Raw genomic sequence first — 27,345 nt, 5'->3', positions numbered from 1 at the left:
GTTTTACTATTTGCTGGAAAATATGTTAGGCAGAGATATTCATGGTTATTAATAGCCATTCAGGGAGAATATTTTTCCATGAGAATAATAGGTGAGCTTGAGTCCATTATTGCACAACATGGTTTGTTACTATTGGAAGGAATTACTGTGCATGTGTTTCCTCTGTGACTTTTCACCCAGGCGTTGTTATGTCAGCCACCTCATGAGCACACCCACTGGATGGACTGGAAACCATACCAAAGGCAGGCCCAGGCAGCATTCCATGGGTCCTCTGGTCCTCTGGCACCTCCACCTCATGCTCTGACTTTCACCTGACTCTCACCATCTGTATTTATGTGCTCTCACACCTCCCAGGAGTGTTTTGTGGGTGAGATTCCTAGATGAAACACTTGAGATTCTTGGATGAAAATGTCTGTTGTGACAAGCTTTAGCTCTTCTCTCCCCACCCACAGCTACAGTTGTGCTCTGAGTTGACAAGGTCTCTGGGGGATATCAAATAACTAAGGCTTGAGTCTTGAGAAAGAGACAGACCCTCCACTTGATGCATTCCCAGGATCCTCACCCTGATTTACTGCTGGCTCTTCTAGAATATCATTAACTAGGCAGAAATGGATGGCATAGCTAAACATTTGCTGAATGTATCAGGGTTAAAAGTATTTTTTTAATCCTTAATTCCTTTTGGAATATATTTTTCCACAAAATTAAAAAACATGAAAGTGGAACTAAAGGAAGGATGGAATCCAAAGACTTGAGCTCTCACAGATGTCTTCTCCATGATTCTTTTGACAACTGTTGGCTTGTTGCCAAATACCACTTTGTCCATGAGAACCTCATTCCTCCCATTCTGCCAGCCTCTGCTTACCATTGGCCAGTAGTTCAATGATTAGAATCAGGAATGGAGGCATGGCACAAATCAACTTCATATGTCATGTCCCAGGTATGGGGTTCGGGCACTTCAGAGAGAGAACCCAGCTTATATGAGGGAGTTTGCTTTGCCAGAAAATGATAGGAGGTCATGCATGGATTTTACCTGTAGCTGCTTCTTCCTGACATTCACAGGGTCAGAGCACCAGAGAAGTCCATCTGTAGGTAGACAGATGCTTTCTTGGTTTTGTTTACTAAGTTTATTTTATTTTTTAAATCTCTTTCCTCTACTTGTGAGTGAAATGTGACTCACCTCATAGAAAACCAGTGGAGAAGGGGGATGGGCAAATGACACAGTGCTGTCTAAAATCTCAGGCATCACTCCATAATCTGACCGAGCATACAAAGAACCCTAGAGATGTGAGCCCTGAAGATTTCAGATAACATGATTTTGTTTAAGGTTAAATGAGCTGATAAACATAGTGTTGTATAATTTTTGTATGTAAAGTCTTCCAGTTCCACTCAGATGCCCAGCCCTGACCTGTTGATGCTCTGTCAAAGTGGGTGCAGTCTGATACAGCACCCAGTCAGTGTGTGAGGGCAAATGGAGGTATGCGTACTAGAGGGTTACCACCTGCATAAGGCTACATGCCCCATTTTCTGACTAGGGAAATACAGATTGTGGATTAATTCCAAAGAGCTTCATTCAGTGTTATTTGCCCTGCACTCCGGAACTTATAGGTTTGTACTTAAAGAGATGTTTAACTTCCCACTAACCTACCCGTGAGTCACCTGCTATGGTCAAATCATCAGGTCCCCTGGACTGAGAGAGACTATGAGGGAACTATGGTCGGTCCCAGGAATAGAGTCTAAATTGTTAGCCACAAACAGGAGGAAGATGAGGAGGAGTAACACCTCTATATTTTACCATTTGTCCTTATCTAGAAAAGAAAAAAGAAAAGAAAAGAAAAGAAAAGAAAGGAAAGGAAAGGAAAGGAAAGGAAAGGAAAGGAAAGGAAAGGGGAAAAAGGGGAAAGGGGAAAGGGGAAAGGGGAAAGGGGAAAGGGAAAGGGAAAGAGCCTTCTCTGTTTAGTCAAGGTCATTTCTAGCTCAGTGACACTAACTCTGTATTTGTGACATCATTTATATCTAGAGCCACAGGACAAATATGCACCCCACAGGGTTCCTTTGATTCATGTGACATTGTGTAAGGTTTAAATGCATTAACATATAGAAAACTCCACAGAGCCTTCATGTGGAAATGCTACAGTATAGTCAGTGCTGTGAGAGTTTTGCTATTGTGATCACTAGCTTAAAAATGTTAGAGGTTGTGAACAACCTGGAGCCATTCATGAAGGAACCATGTGTGACCAGAAAGACTCATATATCCATAATAAAAATTGGTTCTGATTTTTAACTTGTCCAAGGGAAAAGAAAACACCCACTGGTTTTATGATGTTCATTTTAACGTAATTCTCTGTTATAAGCAATTACTATCTTCAGCTAGTTCTTACTAATAGCAGATATGATGAACACTTAACAAAAGCCCATTGTACCTTAAAGGAATGTAATGGGAACCCTGGTCACAGTGCTGTGAAAGAGAACATCTATGAGAGGATGACTGACAGGGCTCCCAGTGCCTCACTAAATGGTGCCAAGATGCATTTACTCCATTCCCAGTCCCTACCTTTAGCCTTTCAGACTCAGAGCCCTGCAGTAACTGAAAAAAAAAAAACACACAAAAAAACCAACCACTTCAGAAACTGATATAGGAACCAGACTAGAGCAGCCCCTTGGCCTGCATGGCACACATTCTTTCAGTAGACAGCTGTAAATGTGAAAGAGATATATAATCAACTGATGAGCAGGGAACTGGAATATTGGGAAAGGTTCCTTGGCTAAGATAGTCTCTCAATTTACCAGTAAATATTTATTAGGTAGGCTAGTGTGTGGCAGGTACTGGGGAAACAAAATGATTAAGATAGTCCCTATTTCAGAGGGACTATCTGACACTCATATAGTTGGATATTTCCAATACATCATATAGTCATCCATTCAGTCAACACATATTTATTGTGTGCCAATGGCATAGCAGTCACAAAGGATACTAAATAAGGCAGGCAAAGTTCCTAACTCTCTTGTGATACAAGAAACAATCACATAAACAAAATAATTATATTGTGACTACTATTGTGACTACTGTGTGAAGGAAATGTACAATATATTGTTAAAGATAGATAATGTGGGCAAAAAAAAAAAAAGACCTCTCTTAGAAATTCGTATTGGATGCAGAAATATATTTTATAAACTCTTGGGAGACTTTAAGTGGAAAATTGATAGCATTACAGTCATACTAGGGGACATTGCATCCCACAGACATCACTCGATATGTCTTGAGGGGGAGGGGGAAATCAGTAAGCAAACAGTGACCCTAAATGACACACTAGATCAGCTGGATTTAATTGATGTTTACAGTACATTTTCATCCCAGAGCAGCAGAATATACATTCTCCTCAAGTACATATAGAGCATTCTCAAAGATAGACTGTATGTTAGGGCAAGGAGATTGAAATCACATCAAGCATTTTCTTGTATCTCAATGACATGAAACTAGAAATCAACTACAACAAAAAACATTCAAATACATGGAGGCTAAATAACATGTTATTAAATAACAAATGGATTTCCAATGAGATCAAGGAAGAAATCAAAAACTTCCAGGAAACAATTGAAAATGAACATATAACAAACCAAAATCTATGAAACAAAAGTAGTCCTGAAAGGGAAGTTCATAACATTACAGGCCTACGTAGAGAAACAAGAAAAATCTCAAATAAACAATCTAACTCTACATCTAAAAGAATTAGAAAGAGCCTAGCCAGCATGGCTCAGTGGTTGAGCATCAACCTATAACCCAGGAGGTCCCAGTTTGATTCTCAGTCAGGACACATGTCCAGATTGTGGGCTCGATTCCCAGTGGGGACTGTTCAGGTGGCAGCTGATCAATTATTCTCTCTCCCTTCCTCTCCAAAAACAATAAAAATTAAAAAAGAAAGAGAATGACAAGAAAATCCATAGTAAGTAAAAGAAAGGAAATAATAAAGATCAGAGTGGAAATAAATGGCCTAGAGACTAAAAAACAATACAAAAGATCAATGAAACCAAGAACTGGTTCTTTGAAAAGATAAATAAGATTGATGAACATTTACCCAGACTCATCAAGAAACATAGAGAGAGGACCCAAATAAAATCAGAAGTGAAAGCAGTGAAGTAAAAACTGACGTCACGTAAGAATTGTGAAAAAAAGTATTATGAACAACTATATTCCAACAAGCTGTACAAGCTGGATAGAATGGACAAATTCCTAGAAACAAACAATATTTCAAAACTCAATCAGGAAGAATCAGAAAACCTGAATAAGCTATTAACAAATAATGAAATTAATGTAATAATAATTAAAGAATCTCCCAGTAAACAAAAGTGCTAATACAGAGGGCTTCACAGCAAAATTTAACCAAACATTTAAAGAAAAACTAATAACCTGTCCTTCTCAAATTATTGCAAAAAGTTCAAGAAGAGGGAAGACATCCAAGCTCTTTTTATGAGGCCTGCATTGTCCTAATTCCAAAACTAGATAAAGACACTACAAAGAAAGAGAATTACAGGCCAATATCCCTGATGAACATTATATTAGCAAATTGGATCCAGCAAAACATTAAAATGACCATACACTACAACCAAATGGGATTTATTCCTGGGATGCCATGTTGAGTTGATATTTGCAAATCACATGATCATATCAATAGACAGAAAAAGCATTTGATAAAATCCAGCATCCAATTATGTTGAAAACTCAGCAAAGTGAGAATAGGTTACCATACCTGAATGTAATAAAGGCCATATATGACAAACCTACGGCCAACATCATAATCAATGGGCAAAAACTACAAGTGTTCCCCTTAAGATCAGGAACAAGACAGGGATGGTCTCATTCACCACTCTTGTTCAACCTCATACTGGAAGTCTTAGCCACAGTGATTAGACAAGAAGAAAAAAGGCATATGAATTGGAAAGAAGGAATAAACTTGTCGTTATTTACTGATGACATAATATTATGCAGAGAAAAACCTTAAAGATTCCACTAAAAACTTGCTAGATTTAATAAATGAATTTAGCAATGTAGCAGGACACAAAATTAGCATCTGGAAATTGGTGGCACTTTTATATAACGATAATGAATTCTCAGAAAGAGAAACTAAAAAAAAAATTCAATTTACCCTTGCAACAAAAATGATAAGATACCTGTTAATAAGCTTAACCAAGGAGGTAAAAGACCTGCACTTAGAAACCTATAGGACATTGAAAAAGGAAACGGGAGGATACAAACAAGTGGAAGCATATAGCATATTCATGGATTAGAAGAATTAACATCATTAAAATGTCCATACCACCCAAAGCAATCTATATATTCAATGCATTTCCTATTAAAATACCAATGGCATACTTCACAGATTTAGAACAAATATTCCAAAAGTTTATATGGAGCCAAAAATGCCTGAATAGCCACAGCAATCTTGAGAAAGAAGAACAAAGTTGGAGGAATCTCAATACCAAATGTCAAACTATACTACAATACCATTGTAATCAAAACAGCCTGGTAATAGCATAAGAACAGGTATATATAGATCAATGGAACAGAACAGAGAACTCAGAAATTGGCCCACACCATTATGGTCAATTAATATTTTACAAAGGAGGCAAGAACATACAGTGTAGTAAAGACAGTTTCTTCAATAAATAATAGTGGTAAAATTGGGCAGATATATGCAAAAAGTTGAAACCAGACCACCAACTTTTAGCATACACAAGAATAAACTCAAAATGGATAAAAGACTAAAATGTAAGTCATGAAACCATAAAAATCCTACAAGCAAACATAGGCAGTACAATCTCAGACATCTCATGTAGCAGGATTTTCACTGATACATCTGCTAGGGCAAGAGAAACAAGGAAAAGAATAAACAAATGGGACTACATCAAACAAATGATCTGCATAGCAAAGGAAACCATTATCAAAATAAAAAGGAAACCCAATATCTGGAAGAACATATTGGCCAATGATACATCTAATAAAGGGTTAATTTCTATAACATACAAAGAACTCATACAACTCAACACTAGGAAAACAAACACTCCAATTACAATATGGGCAAAAGATCTGAATAGACACTTCTTCGAAGTGGACATACTTATGGCCAGTAGACATATGAAAAATTGCCAAAATCACTGTTCATCTTAGATATACAAATTAAAACCATAATGAGTCATTACCTTATACCTGTCAGAATGGCTACGGTTAATAAATCTACAAATAATAACTAATGGCAAGGATGCGGAGAAAAGGGTACCCTAGTATAGTGCTGGTGGGAATGTAGATTGGGGCAATCACTGTGGAAAGTGATATGGTGTTTCCTCAAAAAATTAAAAATGGAACTGCCTTTTGACCCAATGATCCTTCTTCTGAGAATATAACCTAAGAATCTTGAAACGCCAGTCAGAAAGAATGTATGCACCCCTATGTTCAGAGCAGTGTTATTTTACAATAACTAAGATCTGGAAGCAGCCCAAGTGCCCATCAGCAGATGAGTGGATAAAAAGCCCTGGTACATTTACACAATAAAAAGTATATGACTATGAAAAAGAAAGAGGTCTTACCCTTTGAGATCATTATATTAAGCAAAATAAGCCAGTGAGAGAAAGACAAATATCACACAATCTCACTTATATGTGGAATCTAATAAACAAAATAAACTGATGAACAGAATAGGTCCAGAGGCATAGATGCATGGAAAAAATCTGGCAGATGTCAGAGGGAAAGGGCGTGGGGGGGATGTGGGAGGAGATTAACCAATGAAGTTATGTGCAATATGCATATATTCATAACCATGGACACAGACAGTAGGTGAAGGCCTGTGGTAGGGTGGGGGCTGGGTGGAGGGCAAGAGAGGAGGGGAAATGGGGACATCTGCAATACTATCAACAATAAATAAAAAATAAAAAGAATAAATTAATATATTGAAATTTTGAGTAGTGCCTCATACTTGCTCTGATTGTTTTGATCTCTCCAGCCAAGTATGTTTTGGTAGAATGTGAAATTTAAAGTGGGTTATGTGATATGGCCATCAGCTATCCACATTTAAGGACCTATTAGGTAATTATTATTTAGCTTTTGGAGGACAGATTTAAGTTAGTGAATTTTAAAGTAGGTAGGATTTTTTGTTTTGTTTTAGGAATCATTTTGAAGGATGTATGCAAATATAAAATTGTTTTTCTTTCTCATATTTATGAATAGGTTTGTATATCTGTATTATAAACACATAAAAACATATGCGGTTGGATCTTTTTATAAAAATACCTACAGTTGCAAGGACTCGATTACTTAGTAATTCTTTTTATAAATAATATTATTTAACCTTCAGATATAAAATCTATTAAGGAAGTAACTTACTTGGGAACTTAAACAATCCATTAGACTTGTTCTTTTTTTCCTTTTAGTTTATTCTGGAAATTGCAACATTTCGCATTTTGCAGTTTAATTTAAAAGGATTGCCTATTTTCTTAAACACTTAAGCAGGGAAGCAAGTTGCAGTTATTGATTTTTCTCTGCATGTATTCTGTGAAAGCTGTATTTGCTCCTTCCCCAGGGACCATACCTCTGAACTGCATGCATGCTGGTGACAGCTCAGACCTCTGATACATAACCAAAGACCTTGCCTAATATCCTTGCAACTGCTCGGGGAATTTTTATTAAGTGAAAGCGTCATTAAAGTAGACAGGATGATGAAGTTTAATGAGCATCTTTTGTGCATGAGATTGTTAGTTTTGGTCTGCCAGAATCCTTGTTTCTGTCCTTCAGTGGGGCAGAGAGCGAGTCTAGAATATATGGCATATTTTAAAATCTGCTTTATATTTTATCTTTTTGTGTAGGTTAACATCTGTTCTAAACAAGCGGTTGTGTGTATATGTGTGTGTGTGTGTGTGTGTGTGTTTTGTGTGTGTGTGTGTGTGTGTGAGTGAGTGAGTGTTTGGCTATTTATGTGGATGCCATTGACACACGTATGGTTATACTTTTTTTTATACTGTGTGTTGGTTATAATGTGAACGTGAAAGACACATATTACTGTTAGTGAATTACATGGAACCTCACTTGGTTTGATCTCCAAAAACCATTGCTTTTTGAATTAATGAGACTTCTCATGAGAATATGCTGTTAATTTTTTTTTTCTTTAAGACTCAGCAGTTTATGTCACCAGCCCCTCAAAGCTTCTAGATGGAATAAAGATATTCCAAATGCTTATTAATAATCTCAGCTTCTCACTCTGTCCACAGATTTATTTGTGGAGATTCTAAATTTAGCACCCTACCATAAGATTACAGAGTATAAACAAAATTATTTCTCTTCTTCATTGTCACTGGCCATACACTTAGACTTTTAAATTGGTTCTTTTCCTGATCAGTGTAAGGACTTTCCATGGAAACCCCTAAAACAAAATGAGGGAGGCCGATGACGTGAGCACATGACTTAAGAACAGCATATTGTACCTCTCACATACCTGGCATCCTGAAACACAATATTTACCTAGCACACATGTGCTTCTAGCAGTTCCTGAGTATACAGAATCCAGTAGCAGTGAAGTCAGTTTGCATGAAAGTGGACAGCCTATTAGGAAGACAGAACAGAAATCTACAAAGTTGGGAAACAAGATAATTTGGTGAATCAAGAGTTTGACCTTTGGGAGTGATTGCCTGGGTGGTTTGATCAGGGCCTAAACTTGCTAAACCTCGGGTTCCTCATTTGAAAAATGAAGGCAGTAAAGCCCCCACTTCGTTGGATTGCTGTGACAGTGAATGTTGAACAAACGGTAGCCACATTTTAATGTGTCCCTGAAAAGGTACTCTTCTGATACTTCGAAATAACAAGCCAGGAGCCGGAATCACTTTATGTATCATCAAGGACTTAATGGTGAAAACCTGATAAATCCCACAGAAATCGAAGGTACAGGGAAGTGGAGGAGACTGTAGAATGCCTAAAAATATGAATGAGATCTGAATTACAGAAAGGACTCAGACAGGCATTCCCAGAAATAGTGACGCAGATCAGCAAAAATGGACCAAAAGTGCAGGCGGCAGGAAGGCCAGTCCCAGGCCTCGGGGTGATTCAGCACTTTTGTGTTTTTCACAGCACTTCAGTGAACTGAAGCAAGGCTGATGGTCAGATCCACCTGAAAAGCAGGCGTGCAGGTACTCCCATTTGCCAGCTAGCATAATAGATATTCTGGAAAGAGATGCAAGTCTAGGTTACTCAACTAATGCGTGGCGGAACTCGCACTCAGTCCCTCTCTCCTGCACTCCACGCTGCCTGCCTCCAGACCAGCCTTACTCTACTCAGGTGTGTTAGTGAGCAGAGGTGAGGTTGGGTAAGTGAAGTGCGACTGTATGCCATATACCAGGCTGGGTACTTGATCCCATGGGCAGGGGCTGCTGATTTTCATGAATAAACCAAAGAGAGAGTATTCGGTCACTTGTGTGTAGGACACATTAGAGGAGGGAATAGAACAGCATAAGGGAGACAAAAATGAGATCCATTATAATAATCTAATGGCCATGTGATAGGGGCCTGGATTGGCATAGACTCTATGCCATAGAGGAAAAGAATGGATACGATCATTTGGTGATGAAAATATGAATATCCACCAGAAAGCAACTAAAATCAACTGAGTTATGAATCTTTTGAGAAGCTAATGAAATGTTCCCCTTCTGCTGAAAAGTTCAGCTTTGCTTGGAGCTTCAGATACTTTCCTGGTGCCAGGCTACGAATGTCTTTTGTAGAGGAAGTGCTGGTCAAACTTGACTCACGTGGTGATGGGGAAAAGAAGCAGATGTCAAAATGACTTCAGTGACTGCAGTTTTGACCCTGAAAGTCTGGAGACATAGAGGGACAGACTAGGAGTCGGGGAAGAGACCTGTTCTGTGCTTTGTTTGCGTTTTAGAGCAACGTGTCCAAGTGGGAAACAAGGCACAGCACGGGTTGAAGGTGGCAGTGACTCAGAGGGCTGCTGCTCAGAAATAATAGTTGAAGCTATAAAATTAGATGGTTGTTCCAGGGAAGAGAACACAAAAAGATAAATGAGGAGACCCAAAAATCAAAGAAGTGCAGCCAGGATAGTGCATTGTAACCAAGGAGGCAATTTTGAAGAAGGAATGGGGTGGTCCATGCTGGTCCTCACTGCTACAGCCAAGAAGGGATTGAGGGTCTGCAAGAGAAATGATAAGGCATACAGATTTTTTTTCTAAAAATGAAGATACATGTAGTAAATAAAATGTACCTATCAATAATAGAAAAGCATGCTTACCATCCTGCTTAATATGCTAATTCTTTGTAAAATGTATTCTGATTTTGGCATACTGAGCAGACTTAGATGAACACAGGCAGAGTGTTCAGCTGCATGGAGCTTAAAGTGGCCAGTGTGCAGGCTGCTGGCACAGGATGCCTCAGGAGGGTCAGGCTGGTGACCCCAGCAGTCCCTGAATCATTTCAGGATGATTCCTCTAGTGGCAAGGAGTCTTGGGGTGACTGCTCAGGGCAGGGCCCATTCCCAAAGGGACAAATAGAGAGCCCTCGGGGCCTAGTGGTATTGGCTCGCTCATGACCCACCGCAAGGGCATGCACACACACACACACCTTGCCTTCTGTATTCTCTTCAGCCACAGGAGCCTGTTCATTGGGCCCCGAAGTGAAATGGACCCTTTCCTGTTGTTTTAGGTTGTTCTTTTTTGGGTTTGTTTTTTTTTTCTCCTCCATCATCTCTCACTGATCATCTAGAAACCTCAGATTTCAGGGGAGAGATTTTCTAGGACTCTGTGCCATAGGTTCCCTTCATTTTCTTGGTTAAAGAGTTTGCCCACTGGCAGTGGCTGCCCTATTAGTGACCTTGAGCCAGGCTCCCTTTGCCAACATTCTCAAGCTGGCATGGCCGATTTCATTGCCCACCAGAATCCCCACTGAGAAGGGATGGATGGCAGAGCAAGCAGCATGCCTGTCTGTGCTCTGTGCATGAGGCAGCGGCTGAGGAGTGGAAGGAACTGGCCGTCTTAGCCTGAGTCATGGGCCTTCATGAGAGGTTAAAGTGGTGTAGCAACCTGGAACACCTGGTATGTGCCTGAATAGATAAGACCTTGTCTATGTCTGAGTTAATCTTCTCCGAAGTTTTGTGAGATAGCTGCAAATTTTTATCCTCATTTTGCAAATGAGAACATCAGACTGTGGCAAGTTAGTCTCTTGCCCAAAGTCACACATGTTCAGAGCCAGACAGGGTTTCGGGAGGAGAGGTAAGTGAAGGCTGGGCCTGTCTCCGGAGATCCTCAGGGCAAGCGGGGCAGTCCACCTGAGCAGAGTGCGGAGGGGTTGTGCTGGTCTGGGAAGGGCCTTGTGCCAGGGTCTCAAGGATGGTTAGCATTTCCCAGGTGGAGGAGGTGGAACAGGTCCAGCACCTGTAGTCACCAAGGCCCTAAGGGGAAACGTACTTCACAAGAGGGAGGGTATGGGTAGTCAGGAGGACAGAAATCCACCCCATAGGCTCTGGGCTCTATTAACTGTGTCTTTTCTATATTTTATGAAGCTTTGACTTATGGAGGTCTTGTTGGCTAGGGAGAGGCTGCCTTTTCCAGGGCTAGGTAATTCCTAGGGACAGTATGCCTGAAAGTGCCTTCCACATACAAACCAACCACTCCACAGCCCGTACCCCTAGCCACCCCCTTTATCTAACGCTCACAGACCAAGACAACACTTCCCCTCCTCTCTGCACTGGACAAGTAGACCAGCCCTGTGGCCCAGAGACACTGACACTATTCCAACTGTCCAGCTCCAAACTCTCCCCAACCTGCCTGCTCTGCCTCACCCACTCCTCTCCAGGCCCTGCTCTCTGCTACACTCCTTCCGTCTCCTGGCCCACCCTCGTACTTCCCCACGTGGCCTGCATGGTGTGATGTATCCCCCTCCTGTCAGGAACTGCCCATAGTAAACCTTCTTCCAGGGAAATGACCTCTCTGTCATTGCTCAGTGACCCTCCATGACCCTCTATAAATTAATCCCAGATACATTCAAAACACGAGCCGGGCGTGTTAGCTTCAGAGAGTAGAGGGGGCCGGGACCATCCAGTCTAAACACAGTGAAGAGGGGACAGTTTGCCAGCCTAGTCCCCTTCTCTTGGTAGAAACAGTCCCCATCATTCCTTTGGGTACACTTCGAGTCTTTTCTGAAAGTAGTTTTTCACTTTCCCTTCTTTTCAGTGCTACCCCAGACTGTTTCTATTTTTTTTTTTTCTGCTTAAATTAAGCAGCATCTTCCTGGTAGGATGCCCTGTGTATGATCCAGAGGGCTTCACTTACTGTATGAGTTCCCTATTGCTGCTGAAACAAGTGACCATGAACGTGGCATCTGAAAACAAATGTATCATCTTATAGTTCTAGAGGTCAGAAGTCTGAAATCCAGGGGTCCACAATGTTGCTTCCTCTGGAGGCTCTAGGGGAGAAAACATTTTCTTCCCTTTCTTGCTTCTGGAAGCCACCTGCATTCATTGGTAGGGGCCCCTTCCACCATCCTCAAAACCAGGAAGGTCACAGGCTCAAATATCTCTCTAACCTTGACCCTCCTGCCTCCCTCTAGGACTCTTGCCATTCCCTTGGGCCCTCCTGGAAAATCCAGGTTAATTTTTCCAGCTCCAGGTCCTTAACTTCATCACCTCTGCAAAGTCTCTTTTGCAATGTAATATATTCACAAGTTCCAGGGACTAAAAGGTGGACATTTGGGGGCCATTATTCTGACTGCCGCACTTCTCAAATGGAGGCCCCATGACTAATCACTGGTAGGGCCAAGAATGGAGTCTGACGCTCTGGATCCTGAGACACTTGTCCTTGCTGCTCTGCCACAGTGACGTCTCCACGTGGGACTGGCCTCTTGGTAAAGCGGTGACTTGCATCTGCCCACAGAGCTGGGGGAGTGAAAGGATCACGCAGAGAAGGGAGGGCAATGTCATGCCAGCTCTGCGGTGACTCACCCAGGAAGTGGGGCTCTGCATTTAGCTCTGCCATAGTTGCTTGCTTAAAAGGGGATTAAGACCTTTCTTCCACAGATGCTTGGGGGTTTGTGTTGATAGAAAACACCTTATTATTTTTTTTCCCCCACAGGAAAAATCCCTTAAGAAGTAAAGTAATCATATAATTATCTGTATTTAATCTCTCTGACTATAACCCTATGTGGGCCCTATTTTTCAACAGGCATTTGCTGTCCCCATGCAATAGGTTTGTCATGGTGACACCCTGCAAGGAAAACCACATCATTTGGTTTTTACAAATGGAGAAACCGAGGCATGGTGAGAGAGAGAGATGCTGATCATTTGACCAGAGTCAACAACCAGGGGGTGACACAGCTCAGATTTAAATACATCCGGTTCAGCTGTGCATCTGGCTCTTCATAGTGTGCAGCCCCAGGAAGTTCAGACACAAAGTGGGGTCTGCATAGAAAAAGGCAGAAATGGAAACTTTGAAATATTCCAGTTCCTCTCTAAAAAGAGGAGCCTTGCTGAGTCCCGAGAGCTTTTGCACCCTCTTCTGAAATGACTTTGCTAGATAACCGCTGTCAGGGTCCAGGTAACCCCCATCCCTTCTGGGAAGCTTCAGGCCTCCAGGGAGGACCTGGTACAGCAGGCCACAGCAAATCTTGCTTCGTCCTCCCGCCTTTTTTGTCATTACCACTTTCTAGCGCCTCAGTGCTCCTGCATTTCCAAGTGAGGTACCATGGCATTGCATTCATGCAGGTTTTTGTAACTTTTAAAGTTTGATGTTGTCTGTGAGTAAGAACATGTATCCTTTTTTCCCTTTTGGGGATAAGGACTCAGTAGAGGAGAGCTGCATGAAGCTATAAGAAAGCTGGAAAAGCAACGATTCTGGGGCCATGTGAATGCACTGAGTAGACTCAGATCTCTGCTTTGTGCCCAATGAGAGGAGACTAGAGACCAGAGGCCTCCCTCCTGGCACATCACACTGAGCACAAAGCCCCTGAGCTTGGGGAGGTCAGGATGGTCGTCCATAAGAATGCTTCAGAGAGCATGTGATCAAGGACTATGATCAACAAGTCTACTTTGGCTCAGAGTTTCCTCTCCCTGTTAGATGCACCTGGGAGGGATCTAGGAGGAATGAGAGAAGGGGGTGGGGGGCGGGGTGTAGGTCCTCCCCGCCCCAGTAATGCAGGATAATATTCCTATCTCAAGATCTTTATTTAATCACCTCTGCAGAATCTCTTTTGCCAGTAAGGTGGCAATCATAGGTTCCAGGGATTGGGACAAGGACATCCCTAGGGTTGAGGTGGCCATGCCAGTAAAGCTGAACTGGCTGGACTTGCCCCTTTGCCTAAACCAGTGGCCCCTGGTGTCCATGATGTAGACTTCAGGGAAACCAGGGCATTTGTAAAGTGTGAGGGAGAGGGGCAAACACAGGTTTAAGAATCTTTTTCTTGGTAGCAGAGCCTCTTGAGGAAGGAGGAGTTTTTCCTGTAGAAGCACAGGGTGGCCCCTGTTGGCCTGGGTAGGCCTGGGCCTCTCCACTAGATTTAGCAAAAAGTCTAAGCACTTACAGAAGTTGAACGCTAATTTGCAGGCTCAAATGTTACCTGCCCAGGACATGTGGTACCTCTTTTACCCAACAGATGGCCCTCTGCTGCACCTGGCTGGGTGTACGAGCTCCAGCCTCTGGCCTGTCCCCAGCCATATCCAGGTACTGAGCTCCTGGAGCAGAGACCTGTCTTCAGATCACTATTGGTCTTTAGACCACTTTTAAGAAGATGCTTGGAAGCTTCTGAAAAGGCAGAATACAGGATCACCTATCAAAACCCTAATGTCCAGCTTTCCCCAAGCACTGGGTCAGTTGTGCCAGGTCCACCCCTCAGCTGGCCCACCAGTGTCATTGAGAGATATGTACATGCCAAGTAGTGCTGCACTGTTGCTGGTGAAATGTGAGCGCCAGGGCGGGTGTCGCTTCCTTGAGTGGGCCTTAGAATTGGGGAGAACTTGAATATGGAGGGCAGACTGTGCGCCAGCCCTCCTCGGTTGGCACAAGTCAGTTGCAACAAGCAGAGTCAGGCAGTACCTTTCCCATAGACACTGGGCACCTGCCGGGCTCCTGGGGACACAGTTATATCAGTAAGGAGAATTGAGGTTGGGCTGTGTTTATTTTAGGGTAGCTATTAATTCAGTTTAATCAGAATTACTCATAAATTATCGATTAATTACTATCTGCTGTTCATTTCAATCCTCTCAGCCGCAGAGCTAGCTTGCTCTGCGACGGATGCCATCGCTGTAATTGCAGGGTTCTCTGTCAACATTTAATCAGCGGTACTTATTAACGCGACACTGATGTGTGGTCGCCACTACAGCCCTATCCATCAGGCCTGAGCAGCCAGCGCGGGCTCGGACACCATTGCTCTCTGTCACATTATCCAGCCCCTGAGCTTTCGGGCCGGGCAGGATGCTCACTTCACTAAATGGATACTCTGTCTCTCCTGTTCTGCCCAATTTTTGTCATTGTCTACTTAAACACTTACAGCCCTCGGAGCTTCTCTCTGGGATGTCTGGGCTAAGCATTATCAGTTCTCACAGCCCTGTCTCTCTCCCTTCAGTGTTTTTGCAGCCCGCCCAATGACTGTGAAATTCCAGAACTGGACCTCCTGGAATGTTATCTGTGAGTGTGTGTGTGTGTGTGTGTGTGTGTGTGTGTGTGTGAGAGAGAGAGAGAGAGAGAGAGAGAGAGACAGAGAGAGAGAGAGAGAGAGACAGAGAGAGAGAGAGAGAGAGAGAGAGAGAGAGAGAGAGAGAGAGAGAGAGAGAGAGAAATGGAATTTTTAATTCTTAAATACAGTGTATGACCCAGAGAGAGAGAGAGAGAGAGAGAAATGGAATTTTTAATTCTTAAATACAGTGTATGACCCAGAGAAAAGCAGTTGATCTTTTGGGGGTTTTTTTTGTTGGTTTTTTTTTTTTTTTTTTTTTTGGCTTAGTGAGCATTCCTGGAGAGGAATCTGTTGTTTAAAGCACTACCGGTACAAGCATGTCTTGTGTTAGGAAGGGAGAGCTCACAATTTCTCTCTCTCTTTTCAGTCTCTACGGCAGACACATGCAGGCAAATCCAGAACCACCGAAGAAAAATAATGACAAATCGAAAAAGATCAGCCGGAAACCCCTGACGGCCAAGAATAAGTAAAGGGTTCGCGTGGCCTGGACTTTGGACTTCTGGTCTCTTTTTTCGTTATTGCTTCTGTTCTCTCTTGCTCTGTCCCACAAGCAAATACAGTTAACCCCTGAACAACACTGGTTTGAACTGAATGGGTCCACTTATTCATGGAATTTCTTCAATAAATACTATAAATGTATTTCTTCTTATGGTTTTTCTTAACAGACTTTTTCTCTAACTTTATTATAACAATACAGTATGTAATACATATATGGAATATTTGTTAAACTGTTTATGTTATCGGTAAGTTTTCTGGTCAAAAGTAGGCTATTAGTATTAAGTTTTTGGGGAGTCAAAAGTTATATGTGGTTCTAGCCATTTTGGCTCAGTAGATAGAGCGTCAGCCTGCAGACTGAAGGGTCCTGGGTTCAATTCCTGCAACCTTTGTTGCAGGTTCGATCCCCAGCCCTGGTTGGGGTGTGTGTGGGAAGCAACCAGTCAGTGTGTCTCTCTGACACTGATGTTTCTTTCTCTCTCTCTCTCTCTCTCTCTCTCTCTCTCTCTGTCTCTGTCTCTGTCTCTGTCTCTGTCTCTGTCTCTGTCTCTCCCCTTCCCTTCCACTCCCTCTAAAATCAATATCTTCAGGTGAGGATTAACAACAACAAAAGTTATATGTGGGTTTTTAGCTGCATGGGAGTTGCGAGGGGTTGACATTTTTCTTCCTAACATTTACCACTTTACCTTTTAATTTCTTTTGGTAGGTGGTAGATGGTAGATTTTTGTAAGTTCTTAAAACCATTTCCATTTTTTTTTCTTCTTAAAATTACCAAAGGTGGGAAAGAAAGCTCTAATTCAACTGCGAATTCCAGAGTAGGCACACGTTTCAGTTCCTTGAATAGGTGTTCACAAAGCTGCTTGTTATCCAAAGAATAATTAAATCATGTAATCATTTAATGTCACAATGAACACAGTTCACTCTTCTGTTTATTCACATAACTCATTCTTTTGCGTTATTAAAAATGTTCCTTCACCACTGAGATGTTATGTTAACTTAACTTACAAATGATTTTAATAAAATCTTGAATTTGTATCATGTGTTTTTTCTTGAATAAAGAACAATCTGCTCTTATGTATATACACATTTTTTACTTTTTACTGCAAATTTTCTTGTCCACTTTTATTGGTTATAGATAATAAATTCTGAAACTTTCCATGAAAAAAATACAAAATTAGAGCTAGTTTCTTCTCACATTGACTTGTCAGTTGTTTTGTTTTTGACTGTTGCTAATTTAGGAAGAAGCAGAAAAACAGATCTCGGGGAGATTCTGCCAAAGGATTTTGGAAAGGAGCATTTTTTAGCTAAAGAAATAGTGACAAATGGTGACTTCTCCCCATGGCTGGCAGTTAAGAGCTGTGAAACGGAGAGAGAAAAAAGCTCAAGTATGTTTCTTGTCACTGCAGAAAATCCACTCATATCAAAGGGGATTTAGTGATGCCAGAGAAGTGTAAATGCACACACTCTACCCCACACCCAGGTAGAAACTGCACTCGCAGAGTCACCCAGCACTGATTGTCTAACAGCTGTGACAGGCAGCTTTGTTCTTATCAACAGTAACACATGTGTAAGTGAAAATATATCCCAGCAGCATTTTTGTGCTTAAGAGGGCTGCCAACACCGGAATGCCTGGAAACAAAAGGTGTGTGAAGATGTAACGTACTCCAGAATGGCTGTGGATCTACACCAGCACCATCGCCTTTCGCAGTGGAATCCCCAAGGCCAGGACCACTGGGACATGTAAAAAGCCAAATTCAAAATACAACAAAAAATCCTGTTACTTAGGAAATGTATGAATGAGGGAGGCCGCCAATCAAGATCTTATTTCTGGATCAGTCCCTGGTGGAACATTGGCTGTGGGAAGAGCAGTCCCCAGTTGCCAACACCTGTTTGAGAGTCCAGTTGATGTAATTTTTCTAGGTGCAGTCTTTGCCTCAGCCTAATTTTTTAAATTGATTTTTTAGCTCATGAAATTGTAAGAGGAAGAACAGTGCTTCACTTGTTGATTGGAAGGACATCTAAAATTAAATTAACAACAAAACAAAATAAAATATATGATACTTAGTTTAATATGATGTTTAACAAAAATATCAGTATACTCCTATGAATAATTTTTTTAAAGCATGAACAATCTAGGTAGAAATATGGGTAATATATATAACTCCAAAAAATGTGCAAAAAAAGCCCAGACTCACTAGTAATAAAAAAATAAAGCTAAATCAAACAATGTGTAACAATGGAATATATGCAGTCATTTTAAAGATAGTATTGATAGAGGACTAACATGAGATAAACATTCTTATACATTGCTATTGGGAATAGAAATTTCCAGATAAATGGTAGCAATTTGGCAATAAGTAGCAAAACTTCTGGAAAAAGGTGGGACATTTCTATTTGAAAATATTAGTTTTGATAACTGGGAAGAATAAAGGAATGGAACATAGGGGTGTGACTATTTCTTTTTTTAAATTCTCTCCCCCTTGGCATCCATCAATCAGCACGTTCTATATATCTGTGGGTCTGTTTAGTTTTGTTTATTCACTTATTTTGTTAATTAATTTTTAGATTTGACTTTCAAGTGGAATAATACAATATTTTTTTTAATTAGTGTTTTTGTTTTCTTTAGATAAATGCTCAAAAGTGGAATTGGTAGATTGTATAGTAGCTGTATTTTTAAATTTTTGAGGATCCTTCATACTGCTTTCCATAGAGGCTGTACGAGTTTACAATCCCACCAACAGTGTATAAAGATTCCCTTCACATCCTTGTCAGTCTTTTTTTTTTTTTAATATATACTTTTTATTGTTGACAGTATTACAGAAATTTCCAATTTGCCCCTCCTCCTCCCAGCCCATACTAACCTATTGTCTGTATCCATGGGCTATAAATATGTGTATAAGTTCTTTGGTTTATCTCTTCTTGTTCCTTGTCAGCACTTCTTATTTGATTTATTGATGATAACCATTCTGATAGGTGTAATTTGATAGCTCATTATGGTTCCAGTTTGCATTTCCATGATGATTAGTGAAGTTGAGCATCTTTTTTTTTTTTAAATATATTTTATTGATTTTTTACAGAGAGGAAGGGAGAGATATAGAAACACTGATGAGAGAGAAACAGCAATCAGCTGTCTCCTGCACACCCCCTACTGGGGATATGCCCACAACCAAGATACGTGCCCTTGACTGGAATCGAACCTGGGACCCTTCAGTCTACAGGCCAACGTTCTATCCACTGAGCCAAACCGGTTTCGGCTTGAGCACCTTTTATATAGGTCTATTAGCCATCTATATGTCCTCTTCAGAGAAATGTCTATTCAGGTCCTCTGTCCATTTATAATCAGATTATTTTGGTGTTAACCTGTATGAGTTTCTTATGTATTTTGTATGTTAACCTTTTATCAGATATATCATTTGCAAATATCTTCTCCCATTCAGTAGGTTATCTTTCATTTTGTTGATGGATTCCTTTGCTATACAATTTTTTTTAGTTTGATGTAGTCCCATTTGTTTATTTTCTTTTGTTTCTCTTGCCCAAGGAGATATATCCAAAAAGATATTACTAAGATCAATGTCGAAGAATTTACTGCCTATGTTTTTGGATGGTAGTTTATGGTTTTGGGTCTTAATTTAAGTCTCTTACCCTTTTTTTTTTTTTTTTTGTATATTTTTGTGTAAGAAAGTGGTCCAATTTCATTTCTTGTGTACTTGTCTAGTTTTGCCAACACAAATTGAAGAGACCATCTTTACCCCATGGTGTATCTTTACCTCCTTTGTCATAGACTAACTGACATAGAGTGGCTTTATTTCTGGGTTCTTTATTTCATTCGCATGTGCGTGCATGCGTGTGTGTGTGTGTGTGTGTGTGTGTGTTTATATGCCAGTACCATACCATACTCTAGCTTTGTAGTGTAGTTTGATATTAGGGAGCGTGCTACCTTCAACTTTATTCTTCCTCAATATTTCTTTGGCTATCCTAGGCCTTTGGTGGTCTATATAAATTTTCGGATTTGGTCTAAATCTAAAAAGAATGATATTGGTATTTTAGAAATTAATTGGATTGAATCTATGTTTTCTTAGGTGTAGACATTTTATCTTTATTCTAATCTATGAGCATTTTTTTGTATCTTGTTTAGTTTTTTTCTTTATTGTCTTTTGTTTTTCAATCTATCATCTTTTTAGTTAAATTCCACATCCTCACCAGCATTAATATCTCTTGGGTTGTTTTTTATGTTCTCCCACACCAGAGAGCATCCCAGTCTCCACATCCACAGAACCAGTCTGGTCCGTCTCTGGAGGCACCGGTTCTTGATGCTTCCACCCTGCATGCTCTGAAGTTGGCATTTTCTGTGAAAAGTTGTGGTCAGCATACCTGGCTGGTTCCTGCCCAGGAGGAAAGCAGGAGGCAGCCCATCCATTCATAACTCCCCCTGAGCACCATCCAAAATATCCCTGCTACGCCAGGCGGCCGGCCGGTCTTGCTGGCTGTGGGCTGCTGTATTTGTTACTGTGCAGCCACTTTTTCAATCACTCCGCAGCCATAAGACAGAGGCTCCCATTACAGAAGGCCCTGCCCAGAGGCGCTGTCTGGGATCCAGATTGTCTAAGCAATTTAAACTTGTGTGGGCTGCAGCTTTGTGGTGGTTGTGTGGTTAGCATCAGCAATGGAGAGGGTTTCGGTGAAAAGCAATAGAAACCACTCTTAATCTAAAAGTAAACAGTTGTGCCGGGACCGGTTGGGCTCAATGGATAGAGCGTCGGCTTGGGGACTGAAGGGTCCCGGGTTCGATTCCTGTCAGGGGCATGTACCTTGGTTGTGGGCATATCCCCATTAGGGGGTGTGCAAGAAGCAGCTGATCGATGACTCTCTTTCATCGATGTTTCTAACTCTCTGTCTCCCTTCCTCTCTATACAAAATCAATAAAATATATTAAAAAAATAAAAGTAAACAGTTGAGAAAGGTGGTTTGAATTGCAGGGGCGTGAAAGCCGTGAAGATGTCTGGGGTCCCGAGGGCTGGGAGGAAGCTGCAGTCGGAGGAGCCATCTGTGTTAGTGGAGGCGTCCAGAGGGGCCCTGGCTTTGGCTTGTCTTGGTCACAGGTTGCCTGCCTTTGGTACTAGGCTCGGTTGAATAGTGTCCCTTCAAAGATTTATGTCCCCCTGGATCTTCAGAATGTGACCTTATTTGGAAATAGGGTCTTTGCAGATACATCAGTTAAGATGACATACTGGATAAGAAGGGCTAGATCCAATAACTGTTGTCCCTAAAGGTCATGTGATGACACGGGGTGGAGGCATACTTGGGAAACATGGCCAGGTGACCAGAGGCAGAAGCTGGAGTGATACAGGTGCAAGGATTGCCGGCAACATGAAAGCTGGAAAAGGCAAGGAAGCCTTCAGAGGGAGCACGGCCCTGCTGACAACTTGGTTCTGGGCCTCTCACCTATGGAACTGTGAGATAACATATGTCTGTTAGTTTAAGCCACTAAAGGAATGCAGGCACTAGAACCAGTACAGAACTGACATGGCTGCTCCCTGGAAGAGGACAACCTTGATTGCCCCTCTCATCAGATGGAAGCCAAAGCAAGCAGGGCAACTGCGCTTTTCACTGTGCTGAGGGCTGACCCAGAGGAGGTGTGGTCCACTTTCTAGGCTCCTGCATGTGAGCCTGGACTGGGACCCCAGGATTGCCCTTGGGAGATGCACCCCATTCCCGGCTGTGCACCCAGTTCCCCAATTAAGAACCCGAGTGATTCCTGTTTCATCAGGTAGCTTCTCTGCCTGCAGAAATGTCTAAAAATGGAATTATCTCTTTTGAGGAAAGAGACCTTTTTGGTTACCTCATTAAAGAATTCTCATTTCTTAATAGGTGTTGTTTGACAGTCTGTATTCATGCTTATTTTCCAGCTCAGAACTTTAAACAAAGACAATAAGAATCAATATGAAAAGGGGCTTTTCTGTGCTGCCAAATTATTTTTTTCTTTGTTGCCCAGCTAAGACTTGATTTATACAGTTTTGTGCACAGAATTAAAAATGCTCCTCTGGAAAACTTTTACAATGGCTTTGTGCTGATAGAGGTGATTCATTAACTCATTCACCAGAGAACACTTTTGGATATGTGTGGAATATGTGCTAATTCTCACAGCATCTCTGGCAGGACACATAGTAATGAAGCAGAGGTTGCCTCTGGGGATGCAAATCGGGGACACATTTTTCACTGTCTGCCCTTTTTAGAAAGTATCTACATGGATTAAATATTTAGAATAAATAAATCTATTTAATTTTAGAATGCCAATGGCTTCTCTAAAATATCTGTTGAGCATGCAGTATATAAGGACACTGTACTAATTACAGAGTATGCAGTTTTAAATAAAGCAGATACAATCCCTGTCCCAGGGAATTTTATAGTCTAGTCCAGCGATTTTCAACCTTTTTCATCTCATAGCACACACAAACTAATCACTAAAATTCTGAAGACACCAAAAAATATGGTTTTTGCAGACTTGGCAAAAAATAGGTATAATTTCAATTCATTCACACCAGACAGCGATTGTTGTGTTGCCTGTTGCCATTTTGTCTTGACAATCTAAGGGAAAAGAGACCAGTGCCCCTGACTAAATAGTCAGGTATTGCATGTTTTAAAAATTCTCTTGAAACACCAGTTGAAAGTCACAGGTCTAGTCTAATGGAAAAAACAATCTATGCATTAATAGTCACATGAATAATTATATAATTACAAATTTCATAAACCTCTGTCAGAAGAATTGGGTGCTACAAGAAAGAATATATAAGGGACAAAATAAGATAAGGGCCTCGCTGCAAGCCTGAGAGAGTGGTGTTTTGTCTGAAGGAAGAAGAGAAATGGAGTTCAGGCTGAAGCCTTGAGCAGATCAGGAACTGGGGACATTTCTCAAACTAGAACAGACCAGAGTGGCTAGAGATGAGTAAAGAGGGCCAGGAGAGGTTAGCAGGGACCAGATCCCACAAGGTTATCCATCCAACACATGACAAAGCCTTGCATGGTCCCAGGACTGGAACCACAGCAGTAAACACTTGGCTCTATAAGCCATCTGTGGAGTCTGGATTTCATAAAAGCTCAGATGGAATCCACTGAAGGATTTGAATTAGACATATGTGATCTGATGTAGACATTTAGAAGACCACTTTGGGAAAGGGAGAACAGGTAAAGACTGCTTTAGCAGCATCTGGGCAGTGAGCTTGGTCAGGCCACTTTGCTGTGTGGATTCCAAAGTGAACAAAACCAGTATTTATTTCACCAGCTTTTGCAAAATGGTCATCTGATCCCACAGTCTTGGTGTGTCCATTCTGAGAAAGTTTCTCTAGGAAACGAAAAACTCAGAAGATGGCATTTAATCTGGTTGTTTTGATGACTAACTTTCAAAGGAGCTAATAAACTTTATTTCTCCAAGAAGATCAATTAGCACAAGTTCCCCATTGCACCATCATTTAACAACCTGTCATCAGCGCAGGGCTGTGTAATGAAGCCAGAACAAGACGAGGCACCAAATCATCACACTGGATCAATTAATGATATTTCTGTTATAACTTTTATTTTGCTATTTTACTCTTCAAGGACACTAACACAGCCCTCCTAGCAAGCAGCTCATTGATTTTTTTTTTTCTTTATGATTTATCACTGCAGGAGAACAGAGAACACCAACTTTATAGAAATCATATGTCTCCAGTATAAAACAGTTCTTAGCATATTTATATTTTTCATGTTTTCCTTCCCAAAAAATGCTTTCTTGCATATAGTTAGCCACTTAATCTGTTATATCTGGAGTAGAGAGATACCAGTTTCCTATTCAGCTAATTTAGTTTAATCAAAGGTTTGGGAAAGAAAATATTGCCATCTTACCTAAAACCCCCAACCCCTTAAAAAAAATAGATCATAGTATGAAAACAGGATGTAAGAGAACCCTGGAGATTCGTGCAGGCACAGTTTTGGAAATCATCTTACCCAAACCCCTGCATTGGACATATGAGAACCTTGATGCCCAAAGAAGTCAGGTGATCCCAGAAATTCAAGAAGATCAAGGTCAACTAGCAGCAAAATCAAGACAAGAATCAGGATGTCCAGATATAGTTTGGAGATCATTTAAAAAATGCTAAAGGGGAAGAAGAGAAGAAAAGCAACAGAAGGTATGCTAACACTGTAATCCCCACACTTGTGGGCCTGAAAAGTGAGAGTGACGCCTGCCTCTTCTCTCTTTTCTGAGGAGTTGAGTTACTTAGAGGCTCTGATGATCCAGGAGTGCTTGGAGTTACCAAAGGTCAACAGCATCTGTGGCCTGAGAACATGGGAAGCATTATTTTGCCCTGGAGCAAAACCCTTAGTCCCACCAGCATGCATGAGCCAAACCTGGATCTACTCGGATCCAAGTACAGCTTCCTGGAAGGCCACATGGCAAAGCCTTTTGCCTGGAATAGAACATAACAGGGTATTTATATGTATAACCCCAGAGATTTGTTTGGGGGGTGGGGATTCCAACCCCCAAAAGCAAAAACAAACCCTCTTCATTAGTTATCTGAGCAAAATAGAGCAACACTCTAAAAAATTATCATTTTGTTGGGGGTGGGGGGGCGGGGAACACTACAGAAAGATCTAAATACAGTCAAGGTATAGTAGAATGAGACTGTGGTTTCATATACATTTTGAAAACTGCCTGAAACAGAAAACTATTTGAGTAAAGATCCATCTAACCTAACTTACCAGAGACATATACCATCCACAGGTCTCTTTGGGCCAATCTATTCAAGTTGGGACTAGATTTCCCTCAAAAGTAACAGAGGTAGAAGACCATCTCTTCTTTTTAATGAAAACGCTCATTTTACCTGGACCATAATGTGAGCCTGGAAATGTGTAAGTTGTTTCACCTAAATTTCAATAATCCCAGCATCATGCATTAGTGCTAAATATTAGCTTTGCATATCTCCGGTTGTTGCTCATTTTCATTGTTCTAAGATGGCTTACTCATTAAACCTGGTTGACATTCACATAAGCATCTTATTGTAGCTTTACCTCTATGTTTTCTCTCTCTCTTCCAGCCCTTTGCACCCTGTCTCCTCCAAGAGATTACAACAAGCCCTAAGCAGCTCCCCCTAAGTAAGGAGGAGCTTGAGTAAAGGAAAAATCTGGGGTGACCAGAATAAATGAGCATCTAGAAGGATGTTCCAGTGAAAACCCTTGAGCAACAAAGCCTAGAACCTAGTACAATAACATTAAGGAGAAACGGAAGCATCGCAGAAAGATGGTCATGAAAAATCCACAATAAAACAATTCACCATTAGCAACTGGAATGAGATTCACATCTTTTTTCAGCATTATTTGAAGTAACAATAAATAATAACTAAGTATCCTTCATCACACCTCTATTTTCAACATGCTAATTAGCCTAAATCACTATTTCATTTCCATCTATATCAACTGAAACCCTCCTGTTAAGGGACACAAAGCTCTTTACAAGTGTAGCATTAATTGTCTTTCAGGAATACATAGCAAAGCAATATGCTTCCAACCTCTTTTCCACAGAACAGTTTAAAATGTAGACGTTTATAGAATGATGTTGTCAACCATAATTTTGGCTTAGATCTGTGTGTGGGGCAAGCAGTTGTTAAGATCAGCAAAGGCTATGGCGAAATTCCACTGTTTATAAAGGTGCCCAGGGGCTGGGATCTGAAGCGTCCCAGTCACAAAAGGGTTCTGTGCTGGTGGAGGTTTCGTATTACGGAAGAGTCTATAATAGATGTGAATCTATTGCTGTATTTCAAAGGCTGTGTTTCTTGAAACATTTTAATGTCCTCCCTCAGTCGGAAGTATCTGTGTCCAAAATAATAAATGGTCCCATACTTTTCCCTTCTGTGCCTCAGGAGGCTTGCTTTTTTGAAGTAGATGGAAATTGGTGTGGAAATCATGAAGGAGGCCCAGGGGAGACTAAAACCAGCCATTCACAGCTGCCAGCCACCGCTGGACCCCCCTCTAAACTGCTATTTCCATGTCACAGAGTTTTTCATTTTAAAACATTCTGGGATATTTTCCTTGGTGGTGTGGCTGACCATTTTTAGTCAGTTAAAAAAATGCCTTTATCACCTCCCACCAGGAAACTCATGGAACACACTGTTGGAGATGCTAAAACTTTGTTCATTTCTCTCCTTTAAAAATATTAATGGCAAGCATTAAAAAAAAAAAAAAAAAAAGGAAAAGTATTTAATTTAGTTTTCTGAAAGCTAAGTTTGGAGTTAAAAACTGTACAGCTAACCGTGAATAAAGCATTTGTGAGTAATCACAATTATTAAACCTGATCATTTCCATCAGCGAGACAAGCACCAGGCCCTCCGTCCAGCGGGGGTGCAGAGAATGTGCCCGGGTGCCCGAGTGGAAGCACCTTGGCTTGGATGGTTCAAATGTACAGCATTTAAAGCTCTGGTTCCCCAAAGCTAGTAGATCTGGTGGAAAAGAATGACGAAGGAAGAGGGAGGTGGGCAGGAGCGGAGGGAGTGAGGGTGCTGAGACCAGACTGCTGCTCAGGTTGGCATAACGAATGAGACTGCTGTCCTGCCGAGGAGCAGGATGGAGAGGCCCTATTAGTCCCCTCTCGTCTTCCACCTGTTTCCATAAATGAAACCCACGGCCCTAGGTGAGAGCAGGAGAGATGGTGCAGATGGCCTTGGTGTTCCCCACAAGCAGCTGAGAGCACTCACTGAACGTTTAATAACTTACAAACTCCCTGCACCTGGGAGAATGTGTAAGCTGTAACAAATATTACGCTTTGTTTACTCTGTGGTCTATGTAACCACATTCCAGGGACAGCAGGAAACAAGGGGGCAACAAATAGCACTTTCACAGGCTCTTGGTCATTGGTTTTCTCCCCCATGTTGGGAAGAAATGCAAATTATTATAATGGGATTTCTTTTCTTTTCTTAAAAAGGACAAGGAAATAAGTGAGATGCCATTGAAGGAGAACAGAGTAAAGGAATGAAACCAGGGAAGACAATATAATCCTATATAATAAAAGCCCAGTGACCAAAATGGCAGAACCACCAGAATGACGAGAGACCAAAACTATCACAGCCCCTCACCTGGGCTAGCTGCCCCCCAGCTAGTGGTTAGGGGCGATCAAGCAT

The 27,345-nt window shown here is 41.3% G+C and overlaps 1 protein-coding gene across 4 annotated transcripts in view; it reads left to right on the top strand.

The window, feature by feature from the left end:
- RSU1 (Ras suppressor protein 1) overlaps window positions 1-16,345 on the top strand; it is a 180,269-nt gene extending 163,924 nt beyond the window's left edge. For 3 of the 4 annotated variants that reach the window (XM_045587806.1, XM_036459116.2, XM_036459108.2), the window contains one exon: window positions 16,074-16,345. In XM_045587806.1, coding sequence (XP_045443762.1) covers window positions 16,074-16,176 — 103 coding nt within the window. In that variant the 3' untranslated portion in view covers window positions 16,177-16,345. Of the gene's footprint in view, window positions 1-9,106; window positions 9,314-16,073 lie in introns of all 4 variants that reach the window. The other variant, XR_006742796.1, reaches the window with a different exon arrangement.
- Window positions 16,346-27,345: the final 11,000 nt, after the last annotated feature.

The sequence above is a fragment of the Pipistrellus kuhlii genome, unplaced genomic scaffold (assembly GCF_014108245.1).
Source record: "Pipistrellus kuhlii isolate mPipKuh1 unplaced genomic scaffold, mPipKuh1.p scaffold_m20_p_1, whole genome shotgun sequence".
Lineage (NCBI taxonomy): Eukaryota > Metazoa > Chordata > Mammalia > Chiroptera > Vespertilionidae > Pipistrellus > Pipistrellus kuhlii.
This window is presented reverse-complemented; position numbering and strand designations above follow the sequence as displayed.